Raw genomic sequence first — 12,536 nt, 5'->3', positions numbered from 1 at the left:
GGTAGATGGAAAATGGAAGGATGGGGGCTGGGAAGGTGGCTCAGTGGTAGAGCGCTTGCCTTGCATGCCTGAGGCCCTGGGTTCGATTCCTCAGCACCCCATAAGCAAAAAGAAAAAAGCCGGAAGTGGCGCTGTGGCTCAAGTGGTAGAGCGCTAGCCTTGAGCTGAAGAGCTGAGGGACAGCGCCCAGGCCCAGAGTTCAGGCCCCACAACCAGACCCAAAAAACAAAAACACAAAGAAAATGGAAGGATAGCTAGATAACAAGATAACCTGGATCTTAGGTCTAAAAAGTCAAAGATGGCTAAGAATGTGGCTTAGTGGTAGGGTGCTTACTTAGCATGCATGAAGCCCAAGGTTTGATGCCTCAATACCACATAAACAGAAAAGGCTGTTGTGGTTCAAGTGGTCGAGTGCGAACCCTGAGCAAAAGAAGCTCAAAGGACAGTGCCCAGGCCCTGAGTTCAAGCCCCAGGACTAGCAAAAAAAAAAAAAAAAGTCACAGATTGTGGGGCACTGTGGTGACTCACACGTGGAAGTCTAGCTATACAGGAGGTTGAGATCTGAGGATCGCACTTAAAAGCCAGCCCGGGCAGGAAACTCTGTGAGACTTTTATCTCCAATTAATCAGAAACAAACAGAACGTCAAAGAGGAGCTGTGGCTGAAGTGATATTCTCTTTCAGGGAGCTCGCACAGCAGCTTGACCACTGGGGGATGAACCCTACTTCCGGCCTCTTCTGCCCTCCTTCCCCCATTTTGTCCTCCTGGAGCATGCAACTTGTTACGTACTTCCTTTGAGAGGGATCCCTGCTCACACCCGAAGCCAACAGATGGCTCTAGAACCATCACGGGACTCTCCATCCTCTGCCAGCAAGGACAGCACTAGGAAAAGCGTTTTAATAAAGAGTTGGGGACCCTATCTTCCTGGCAGCTCACGCCAGTGATTGCGCTCATGTGGCGTCTCTGGGTGAGGGAGGAGAAGTGGATGCTGGGTGGATTATTGGAGGGCGGTTATGATCACTCTGGTGGCAGTGGTTGGCTGCCAAACTGGTCTCTGGCAGCCATGTCTGTGGCATCTGTGAGGCCCATCTCGCTTGGAGGCGCAGCATCAGTGCCACCATGGGTACTGAGGATCCTGAGCTGCTGTCTCTTCTCCAAGCTTTGGGGCCTCCCCAGACCTATCCTGTATGGGACACACTGCACTCATTTCTAGCCAGAAGTCCAAGCGATCAGCTCTGGACTTTACATTGCAGTCCCAATTTCCTTCTTTTAAAAGCACGAATGAGCCAGGCACGGGTGGCTCCCGCCTGTAATCAGGAGGCTAAGCTCTAAGAATCATGGTTTGCACCCAGCCCAGGCAGGAAAGTCTGTGAGACTCTTATTTCCAATGAATCACCGAAATGCAACAAAAGGAGAAAAGGAAATTAACTGCCCCCAAAAAAAGGTTTGGGTTTGGGGAGAGAATGGTATACTTGAATGGCTACAAAAGTTCTTCCAAGGGGTCTGAACTTTGGGGAAACCAGTCATAAACGAAATGGGAAGTGTCTATCTCCTGACAATCAGCCTGGCAATGTCAAGGTGTGGCTTATGAGTGGCAAGTAGTTCTAGCCCATCCTCCACAGAGCCTGAGCCTCAAGCCGAAGTATGAGACTCTGTGTGTGTGTGTGAGAGATAGAGAGAGAGGAGAGAGGAGAGGAAGAGAGAGAGAGAGAGAGAGGAGAGGAGAGAGAGAGTGTGTCCTGGGCTTGAACTCAGTGTCTGGTAGCTTTCCCTGAGCTTTTTTGATGAAGGCTGGCTCTCTACTGCTTGAGCCATAGCTCCGCTTCCAGCTTTTTGGTGGGCAATTGGAGATGAGTCTCACAGACTTTCCTACCCTGGCTGGCTTTGAACCATGATCCTCAGATCCGGCCTCCTGAGTAGCTATAATTATAAGTCATAAGCCACCAAGCTCAGGCCAGGCTTTCTGACCCAGGCCAGAACAATGCTTTTGCCTAGTGCTCTGTTTTGGATTTCCATCTTTCCACCCTTCCCTAAAGTCTCTTTCCAGAGGGGTTTACCACAGCACCCCAGTTACAAGTGATGATTTTCTGTTTATTGCTCAAAAACAAAAATCCAGAAGCAAACAAAGGTGGAAAGATCATGAGGAGACTGCGGGGTAGGGGGGGAGGGGAGGAAGAGGGTAGCCCTGGCCAGGCTCTCTCCCCTCATTTGTCTTCCGGCCCACCAATCAGGCATCAAGGAGGAGAGGGGCCCTCACAACTGAGGGGGACAGTAGAGCTGTTGGGATCTGGGGGGGGGGGGAGTTGAGGGACAGGGGCCCTGGGCTTCAGGGACCCCAAAGGTGGTAAGGGGGCTGAGTTTCCCTCCCAGGGTCCATAAGCCATTGGGCAGGGGGGTGAGGGGTGCCAGGCCCCTTGTTTGGCAATGGAGAAGAGGCAGCCTTGGATGGCAGGATGCTGGTTTGTTTACTGTAGGCTCTTCAGGGCCATGAAGCCCCCTCATTGGGATAGGGAGACTATTTACACAGCAGGGGGGGAGGGGAGTCAGGAGCCGGCCACTAGGTCCTGTGCTCCCCCACTGCCTCAGATGAGGAGGGGAGGGGTATTCTGGGTCCTGCAGCCTTTGTCTTGGGGTTCATATGGAAACTTCATATTCCCGCGTATCCTGGAGACAGAGAGATCAAGTCAGTTGCTGGAGTAAAGTGGAGGTGGTGAAGGCAGCAAATGGGAAGGAAGGCTTCCATAAGGAGGGAAAGACCCTATATTAAAGTAACTTTGGGGGCTGGGAAGGCAGCTCAGTGGTAGAGTGTTTGCCTCCCATGCATGAGGCCCTGGGTTCAATTCCTCAGCACCACATAAGCAGAAAAAGCTGGAAGTGGTGCTGTGGCTCAAGTGGTAGAGTGCTAACCTTCAGCTGAAGAGCTGAGGGACAGCACCCAGGCCCAGAGTTCAGGCCCCATGACCAACCAAAAACAAAAATAATAAAATAAAGTAACTTTGGTGGAGAGGGCTGAATCTGGCCAATGGCTATGTTTAGGTCATCAGATAGAATAAAAAATGGGCCAGGCTTTGGTAATTTATACTTATGATCCTAGACACTTAGGAGGCTGAGATCTGAAGATCGACAAAGCCAGCCCAGGCAGGAAAGTCTGTGAGACTCTAATCTCCAATTCACCACCAAAAAGTGGCTCCAAAAATGGAGCTGTGGCTCAAGTGGCGGAGCACCAGCCTTGAGAGAAAGCACTAAGGGACAGTGTCCAGGCACACACACACACACACACACACACACACACACACACACACACGCTCCAAATGACATATTTGATACTTGGATTTCTGGATTGAATACCTAGAAAAATCTCAAAATTGAGCTCAAGCATCCACTGTGGAGTGTGTCCTTAGACGGGACACACCTTTTCTAATTTGCCACCCCCCCCTCATTGTTCCCACATAGCCAAGCGAACCCACTGCTATGGCCTTCATGGGCAGCTGACTTTGCAATGGCATGTTTTGAGAAGAGTCTGGGGTAGCTGTGGTACTGTGGGAGGCAGGGCGGGGCTCACCCCAGCTTCATACAGTGGATTACTGAAGTCGGACTCCACAGTGATGGGACTGTAGGAGTGGGAGCCGGAGAAGCCAAAAAGGGATTTGCCTTGTAGCCTGCAGAAGAGAGGAGACAGGATCTTCTCAGCAGGTAAACCAGGAGACATGGTATTTGCCCCTGGTGGGCAGTTCCCCCAGTGGGGTACTTACTTGGTGTAATATACATAAACACCACTGCCAAGAATAATAACTAAGCTGAGGGGCAGCAGGATGGCCAGGGCGAGGTTTCCGCCTTCCAGTTGCCGTGATGGGTCTGTGGTCTGCGTCACTGGGGAGGAGGAGAAGAGACCAATGAGCCAAGGCTGGCCCAGTACTAGGCTCTCCCAGCCTCCTACCCTGGGCCCTGAACCCTAGGCCTCGCCCCTCTGGGGCCTGGCCTCACTGCCCCCGGCCTCTACTTTGCCCTCCCGACCTGGCCAGGCCTGGTCTCCACCTGTGGCCTCACTGACCTTCCAGTTTTCGGTTGTCCAGGAGCTCCTCATAGGCCACTGCAGGGAGAGGAGGGGGAGGGGGACGGGGTCTGAGCCAGGGAGGGAAGGAGGCCGGGGAGAGGGCCGGAGCCCGGTGGGGCTGGGCTGGATAGTCTGGTTCTCTCTGCGCTTTGCTCAACCTAAACTAAGCCTTCTCTTAGTGAGGACCAAGGGAAGATAGGGCAGGGCCATCTCCTTCTTCCTCTACACCGCTAAGGGTTCAGTTCCTGGACAGTCTGAGCCAATCAGCTCATTAGGATTTGTCAAATAGGGAAACTGAGGCCTCTCCAGAGAAGACAAGGGGGCTTCCAAACCAAGGCCCCCTCTACTACATGATGTAATAGAGGGTATCTCCAGTGTCTCCAGGACGTCTAGATATGCCTTGGAGGAAGAGAATCAAAGCACAGGAAGCCCCACAGGGTCACCCATTGGTCTCCAATTTTCTACCCAGCTTTCCCAGCCCTGTCCACTCGCTGGACCCTCCTGGCCTGTCCTTCTTGGGCACCTTTGCAGAGCGGGGGCTGGCTGGTCCACTGTGAGGGGTGGCCGGGCACACAGGTGATGGTGACCTCGCCGATAAGCTCAAAGCCCTCATAGCAGAAGAAGCGAAGAGACTCGCCCGCCTGGTAGTGATGCTTGTACAGTGTCTGGTAGCCATTCTCAGGGACGCCGGGGTTCAGGCATGGCTCGTACTTCACTGCAGGAAGGGGGCCAATCAGATGAGCAGGTGCAGTCCCGGGAGCCCATAGGCTCCTCCCCCAGCCCCTCCCATTCCCTAGACTCACAGGCGCATTTGGGGACCCGGTCGCTCCACTTGGGTGTGCCTGTGTCGCGGCTGTAGCAGGTGAGCACAGCTGCGCCCTCCAGGCTGTACCCTGGCAGACAGCGGTACTGGACATGAGAGCCCACGGGGAAGCCGGCATCCGAGGTGGTGCGGTGGCCATTGGTGATCTCACCAGGGTCAGCACAAGTCACGACTGAGGGGGAAGAAGAAAAGGGTTGGGGGAGGGGAACGAGGCGCTTAAAGATCTCCTAGACACTTAGGATTTAGGGAGAGCTCTAAATTTGGGGCCAACTCCTCAAAAGGAAGCGGACAAGAATGGAAAAATTCAATCTTTCAATTCAATGTGGTTTGTGTTTTAGGTTGTTTGGAGGGGGGGAAACAGGGTGGGTTAGGCAACCCCCCAGCCGCTTGTCCCGGGGTAAAATTCAAAGTATTTTCATTGTTACACTAGAGTATACCAAGCCAGATTCCAGAAATGTCAGGCCAGTATAGCAGGCCTATGCGATCACAGCTGCTGGTGTGTGTGTGTGTGTGTGTGTGTGTGTGTGTGTGTGTGTGTGTGTGTGTGTGTGTGTGTGTGTGTGTGTACAGGCCTGTGTGCAAGCCAGTCCTGGGGCTTGAACTCAGGGCATGGGTGCTCTCCCCGAGCTTTTGTGCTCAAGCCTAGCACTCTATCACTTGAGCCACAGCTCCACTTCTGGCTTTCTTTGGAAGTTAATTGGAGAAAAGAGTCTCATGGACTTTCCTGCCTGGGGTTGGCTTTGAACCATGATCCTCAGATCTCAGCCTCTTGAGTAGCTAGGATGACAAGAATGAGCCACCAGCTCCAGGCTCTTCCTTAGCTTTTTAACACAAGGCTGATGCTCTACCACTTGAACCAAACCTCCACTTTGGGATTTTTGCTGTTAATTGGAGATAAGAGTCTCACAGGCTTTCTTGCTCAAGCTGACTTTGAATCACAATCCTCAGATTTTGGCCTCCTGAGTAGTTAGGGTTATAGGCATGAGCCACCAGTGCCTGGCTGCCCTCTTTAGAGAGAGCCAGGAGCTGGGAATGTGGGTTAATTGTAGAGTGCTTGCCTAGCATGCATAAAGCCCTGGGTTCCATTCCTCAGTACACATACACAGAAAAAGCTGGAAGTGGCACTGTGGCTCAAGTGGTAGCGTGCTAACTTTGAGCAAAAGAAGCTCAGAGACAGTGCCCAGGCGTTGAGTTCAAGCCCCAGGACTGGCAAAAACCAAACAAATAAATAAAATAAATAAATAGAAGGTCAGCTCTCCTGTCCTCTACATTCCTGCCATGCCCCAGACACTCTGATCACATAGGTAGGCATGTGAGCTTACGATGCTCTTGTGGATGATTATAATCGTAGCCACTTATGTAGATAGACCTGTGCCTGGCACCCTGTTTAAAGTTTGAGAGGTATATTTAGCCCGGCTTATGTCAAGAGATCAAGGCCTCTAGCTTCTCCCTTGCTCTGAGTTCTTCTGCCTCAGCCAGAGAGCAGCAGAGCTAGAACCTGCCCTGGGTCACAGCCAAGAGCACTGAACAGAGAGGTAAAGACCCAAGTCTCAGCTCACATCAAGCTCAGTCTATTTGTTCTGTGAAGACTTCCAGGGACAGGGAGCTATGTCAACTATACACAATCTTCCTCTTGTCCAGCACAAAACTGGCTACCTGAAACTTCTCCCCATTGTGAGACGGTCCACTGCCACCAGTCCCAAGGGCCATGCAGAAGATCTACAACCACACATATCCTGTAACAGGCTTCCCCCCAAATCAGAAGAAGTGATGAGCTGCTACCCCCCACCTGGTTCTGCTCTTCTACAAGAGGTACCCCAACTCCTCTCAACTCCAGGAAATGTCCACACAACTGCTCTTCCAGCAGCACAGCCGTGTACTTAGTGGCTCCTGATTCAGTTTATTCCTGGACCAGGCATCACCAGGTGCTGCGTGAAAAGCTCAGTTTGTGCCTCACAATCTCCCTATTTCCACTTCACCCATGAGGGAGCCAAGGCCCAGAGATGTTAAGTACCTTGACAGAAGTCACCCATTGATTGTTTAAGTATCTGCCCCTCTCCCGGTTGTGTGTTTCATTAAGGCAAGAAGGGGCCTGAAACCTGGTCTCTAGAACTGGCCTTCAGTGACCTCATGAAAATAATCCAAGCAGGGTGCCAGTGGCTCACACCTGTAATCCTAGCTACTCAGAAGGCTGAGATCTAAGGATCACAGTTCAAAGCCAGCCCAGACAAGGAAGTCTGAGAGACTCCCAGCTCCAATTAACCATCAAAAAGCTGGAAGTGGCAGTGTGGCTCATGTGGTAGAGTGCCAGCTTTGAGCCAAGAAGCTAAGGGACAGTCTCCAGGCCCTGAGTTCCAGTCCTAGTTCTGGCACAAAAATAAATAAAAAGGGGCTGGGAAGGTAGCTCAGTGGTAGAGCGCTTGCCTTGCATGCCTGAGGCCCTGGGTTCGATTCCTCAGCACCACATAAGCAAAAAGAAAAAAGCCGGAAGTGGTACTATGGCTCAAGTGGTAGAATGCTAGCCTTGAGCTGAAGAGCTGAGGGACAGCGCCCAGGCCCAGAGTTCAGGCCCCACGACCGGACCCAATAAATAAATAAAAAGCCAAATCCTCTGACAAGCTATGGCCCTAGCAAAGTGATTTCTAACAAGGTCAAGGATTGTGGACTGAAGAGTTTGGGTGGACTTAGAGCAGAATGAAGAATCAGTGATGCTAAGCCCAGTGGAGTCCCCTCCCCCCCCAAAAAAAAAACCCACCACAACAAAAACAAAACACTGGGAGTGGTGAGGCTCAAGACTCAGCAGAGGCCAGAACAGGAGATGTGGGGCCATGAAACCAAGAGATGGGACTCAGAGAAACATTGACCAGACCCTAAACCATAGAAAACAAGGGTGAACCCCAGAGATGAGCAGGGATCCAGAAAGAACAGGGTGAGGGTATGGGCCAGAGGGAAACAAACCCAAAGGGCATTGGGGCAGGGCCTGAAGAAGAGCCAGGCAGGATCCAGAGCAAAGGGCTGGAACGCAGAACTGACCAGGGACCACAGGGACAGGGAGGGAGGCAGGCCCCATGGGATGGAACCCCCCCAGGGGACGGGGTGTGCAGACCCAGGGGCGGAGGACAAGGTGGGGCCTGGCTCACTCTTTTGGCAGGCGGGAGGCGCGGCGCTCCAGGAGAGGTCCCACTGGCAGGTGAGGATGTCGGAGCCCAGCAGCTCGTAGCCCGGCTCGCACTGGTAAGTGAGCACGGTGCCCCGGATCAGGTCCCCGTGGGACGCCGTCCTCCAGCCCCACTCGGGGGGCGGCAGCTCGGGGCACGTGTCATTCCTCGGGACCTCTGCAGGGGACACAGGGGCCAGATTGGAAGCTGCCCTTGGCCTGGGGCGCCCTGGCAACCCCGGGGGGGGGGCCCCTTCTCTGGTACCTTTGAAGTGCAATACGAAGCCCTGGCCTAGGCCTGGATTGGGGGGCCCGGGCGGGGCCTGGAACTGCAGCGTGAGGTCCGGCCCGGAAGAGAGGAGGCGGCGGCGCGGCTGAGGTCCCCGCAGCTGGGCCAGGACTCGGGCACTGAGACCGTCCCCGTCGAACAGGGTCAGCATGTCCCCTTCCCGCACGTTCAAGCTGCGGGGAGACCCCAGGGTGAGTGTGGGCGGGGCTGATGCCGGCCCCTCCCACCCCAACTCTGCTCTTTCCCCCCCAGCCAGCACTAGGCCCCGCCCCCAATCCTCCTCCCTCCGGAATGGCCCCGCCCCCGCCCCAGTTTTGACCAATCCCTGGATTTTTCTTCTATTCTAGCCCCACCCCTCTAGGCTCCACCTGTTCCACCCATTGCTCCTCTCTTCTGCTTCCCAGTCCCCCACCTTGCTCAACACTGGGTCCATTCAATCTCCTCCTCCATCCTCTAGGAACATCCAAATCAGTCACAGACCGTGTTCTTCCCCCAGGGAACATGAGCCCTTTCTAGAGTTTCATCTGCTTTGGGGCCACACCCACTCCGGGTTCTGTCCAATCACAGGACAGCCTCACACCAAATCAGCAGGGGGATGGGGGTCTCCTTGCACCCACCCCCCAGCTTAGATAGTGGCGAAGATGTGTGGGAGCAGGAAACCCTGAAAAGCCCACCCAGGCCAGTCTCAGAAATCAGCAATGCCAGAGTCCCTTGCTCAGGATACCTTTAAGGAGGGGGCTGTGTTACTCTTTTACTTGTTTAGGTTTCCTGGCTAACCAGTGATGGAACGTCGGTCTCCCATTCCCCTCCTGCACTCTTAGAGCCCTCTCTCACAAGATCATACATCTACCCAACTCTGCCTGGAATGCAGATGAACACCACACCCATTGCATCTTCTTCAGGACCCAAACATACATTTCAACTTGGAGCAAGATGCGCCTCTCTTCCTGGACGTGCAGGATCCACATGCAGTCCTGGCTGGGGCTGTAGCTCTGGGGCCAGTCAGGAGAGAGGACCACACCAGCCGGCTCAGACAGCTCCCCTCCACACATGGCTAGGGCAGAAGAGGTGTCATTTTCAAGACCCATGTGGAAGCTAAGTGACTCACGCCTGTAATGCTAGCTACTCAGGAGGTTGAGATCTGAGGATCGTGGATTGAAGTGAGTCTAGGCAGAAAAATCTGTGAGACTCTTATCTACACTAGAAAACCAGAAGTGGAGCTGTGGCTCAAGTGGTAGCGCACTAACCTTGAGTGGAAAAGCTAAGGGACAGTGCCTGGGCCCTGAGTTCAAGCAAAAGAAAAAAAGACCCACATAGCAGAAAATCTGCTTTGATCATGATTTTCATTATTTCCAAAGGAGGTACTAGGCTACCTTATATGTTTTCTGGTAGTGATAATCCACCTCTTTCTTGCCACATCTAGACTTTGTTGTGTCCAACAAAATCATTTTTTTTTTCTTTTTGCATCCTCAAGCCTTGTTCTTGTTCTTTCTTTCCTTTTTTCTTCCTTCTTTCCTTCCCTCCCTCCCTCCCTCCCTCCCCCCTCTCTTTCTTTTTTTTGGGGGGGGGTCCAGTTGTGGGGCCTGAACTCTGGGCCTGGGCGCTGTCCCTCAGCTCTTCAGCTCAAGGCTAGCATTCTACCACTTGAGCCACAGCGCCACTTCAGCTTTTTTTCTTTCTGCTTATGTGGTGCTGAGGAATCGAACCCAGGGCCTCAGGCATGCAAGGCAAGCGCTCTACCACTGAGCCACCTTCCCAGCCCTCTCTTTCTTTCTTCTTGTGTGCTTGCTGCTACTGGGGGTTAAACTCAAGGCTGGGTACTGTCCCTTAGCTTTTTCACTCAAGGCTGAAGTTCTAACACTTGAGTCACACAGCTCCACTTCCAGCTTTTTTGTGTGGTTAATTGAAGATAAAAGTCTCATAGACTTTCTTGCCCCAGATGACTTTCCAATTTCAATCCTCCAATCTCAGTCTTCTGAGTAGCTATGACTACATGTATGAGCCATCTGCAGTTGGTTCTCAGCCCTCTTCTTAATTAACCCCACCCACCATCCATTTTACCCACCTAATCCATGATTTAGCTCTTGAAGACATTTTGGTTTTGTGACCTCTGAATCCAATAACAAGCCCCACCAATTATTCAGCTAAGAAAACAGTCTCTAAAGGGCAAGGATTTACCCAAGCTTTGGGTTTATTAGATTTGGATACACAGGTCCCTTCCTGAGTGGCAGGCTGTAGGCTGAGGATTTTGTGGAATGAATGTAGGGGGCTCACCTTTGCAGGCTGGCTCTGTGTCATTCCAGTGGGGTTCTGTGGGATCCACACACTCGATGGCATTGGGGGGACCTGGGGGCTCCAGGGCATAGCCCGGGAGGCATGAGAAGGTAGCCAGTGCCCCTGGGCGGTACTCAGGGTCAGTGGTAGTGACATTGCCATGTGCCAGGAAAGGAGCAAAGCAGCGATCCTCCTCGAAGGCTAGGAAGAAGACAGTCATAAGAATTAGGCATTAGTGGGGCTGGGAATGGGGCTTAGTGGTAGAGTGCTTGCCTAGCAAACAGGAAGCCCTAGGTTTGATTCCTCAGTACCACATACACAGAAAAAGTCGAAAGTGATGCTGTGGTTCACAGGGTAGAGTGCTAACCTTGAGCAAAAGAGCTCAGGGAGAGTGCCCAGGCCATGAGTTCAAGCCTCAGGACTAGTTTAAAAAAAAACAAACCAACTATTAGGCATTAGGACAGGCCTCACTCAGGAACTTCAAACTTGAGGAATATGTTCAGATGGTTATTTGATGATTTTTTTTTCGTCAATCATGGGGCTTGAACTCTGGGCCTGGGCGTTGTCCCTCAGCTCTTCAGCTCAAGGCTAGTGTTCTACCACTTGAGTCACAGTGCCACTTCCCATTTTCTGGTGACTCATTGGAGATAAAAGTCTCTTGGGGGCTGGGATGGTAGCTCAGTGGTAGAGCGCTTGCCTTGCATGCCTGAGGCCCTGGGTTTGATTCCTCAGCACCACATAAGCAAAAAGAAAAAAGCCGGAAGTGGCGCTGTGGCTCAAGTGGTAGAGCACTAGCCTTGAGCTGAAGAGCTGAGGGACAGCGCTCAGGCCCAGAGTTCAGGCCCCACAACCGGACCCAAAAACAAAACAAAACAAAACAAAAGTCTCTTGGACTTTCCTGCCTGGGCTGGCTTTAAACCATGATCCTCATATCTCAGCTTCCTGAATAACTAGGATTACAGGCATGAGCCACCAGTGTCCAACTTGAGATTCGTATTTTCTTCCATTCTATTTGAGTTTTAATTTTTCAAGACAGGGTCTTAATATGTGTAGCCAAAGTAGCCTCTAATGGGAGATCTTCCCTAGTACTGAGATTACAGGAATAAACCATCATACCACTATACTTGGGCATAGCATAGTGAGCCTAACTGTAACCCCTGTAAGCAGAGAAAGGAGGATCCAGGTTTAAGGCTATTGGAACAAAGTTATCATGAGACTTAATCTATAAAATGAATTAAAAATAACAACAAAAAAGTACTGGGAGGATAGTTCTAGTAGTAGAGTGCTTATTAAGTAAGCGCCAGGCCCTGAGTTAAAAAAAAAAACAAAAAACTCGGTGCTGGTGGCTCACTCCTATAATCCTAGCTACTCAGGAGGCTGAGACCTAAGGATTGCTGTTCAAAGCCAGCCTGGATAGCAGGATCCCTGTGTTCAAGCCCTAGGACCAGCGCACACACACACACACACACACACACACACACACCAATAACAACAACAATGCATGGACATTCAAAACTGAATGCCCTGAGCCTGGCACCTGTGGTTCACACCTATAATCCTAGCTACTCAGAAAGCTGATATCTGAAGTTGGCAGTTTGAAGTCAGGCTGAGTAGGAAAGTCCATGAGTCTCTTATCTCCAATTAACAACCAGAAAACCAGAAGTGGCACTGTGACTCAAAGTGGTAGAGCACTAACCCTGAGAAAAAGCTCAGGGACAGCACCCAGGCCCTAAGTTCAAGCCCCACAACCTACCAAAACAACCACCACCCCACCACAAAATCTGTATACCTTTTGTGTTGAACTTACATTAAAAAGTTTCTCAAAACCCCAATACTTCTCATGTATTTCTGCTACCTGGCTAGCCTTAGGAGGGAAACCCTTAGGCTAGTGAAATCACAGCTCCCATTCCAACCCCCATTCTACACAGACAAAAACAACA

General features: G+C 51.9%; 1 protein-coding gene across 7 annotated transcripts in view; it reads right to left on the bottom strand.

Annotated features, from left to right (window-relative positions):
• Nucleotides 1-2,440: 2,440 nt before the first annotated feature.
• Sez6l2 (seizure related 6 homolog (mouse)-like 2) overlaps nt 2,441-12,536 on the bottom strand; it is a 26,585-nt gene continuing 16,489 nt past the window's right edge. For 4 of the 7 annotated variants that reach the window (XM_013011353.1, XM_013011357.1, XM_013011355.1 and 1 more), the window contains 10 exons: nt 10,597-10,797; nt 9,238-9,376; nt 8,299-8,495; nt 8,017-8,211; nt 4,857-5,048; nt 4,577-4,768; nt 4,051-4,089; nt 3,752-3,869; nt 3,562-3,658; nt 2,447-2,663 (listed from right to left, as the gene is read on the bottom strand). In XM_013011353.1, coding sequence (XP_012866807.1) covers nt 2,634-2,663; nt 3,562-3,658; nt 3,752-3,869; nt 4,051-4,089; nt 4,577-4,768; nt 4,857-5,048; nt 8,017-8,211; nt 8,299-8,495; nt 9,238-9,376; nt 10,597-10,797 — 1,400 coding nt within the window. In that variant the 3' untranslated portion in view covers nt 2,447-2,633. Of the gene's footprint in view, nt 2,664-3,561; nt 3,659-3,751; nt 3,870-4,050; nt 4,090-4,576; nt 4,769-4,856; nt 5,049-8,016; nt 8,212-8,298; nt 8,496-9,237; nt 9,377-10,596; nt 10,798-12,536 lie in introns of all 7 variants that reach the window. The other 3 variants (XM_013011360.1, XM_013011358.1, XM_013011354.1) reach the window with 3 other exon arrangements.

Source organism: Dipodomys ordii, unplaced genomic scaffold (genome assembly GCF_000151885.1).
Source record: "Dipodomys ordii isolate 6190 unplaced genomic scaffold, Dord_2.0 Scaffold14, whole genome shotgun sequence".
In the NCBI taxonomy this organism is placed as follows: Eukaryota; Metazoa; Chordata; class Mammalia; order Rodentia; family Heteromyidae; genus Dipodomys; species Dipodomys ordii.
This window is presented reverse-complemented; position numbering and strand designations above follow the sequence as displayed.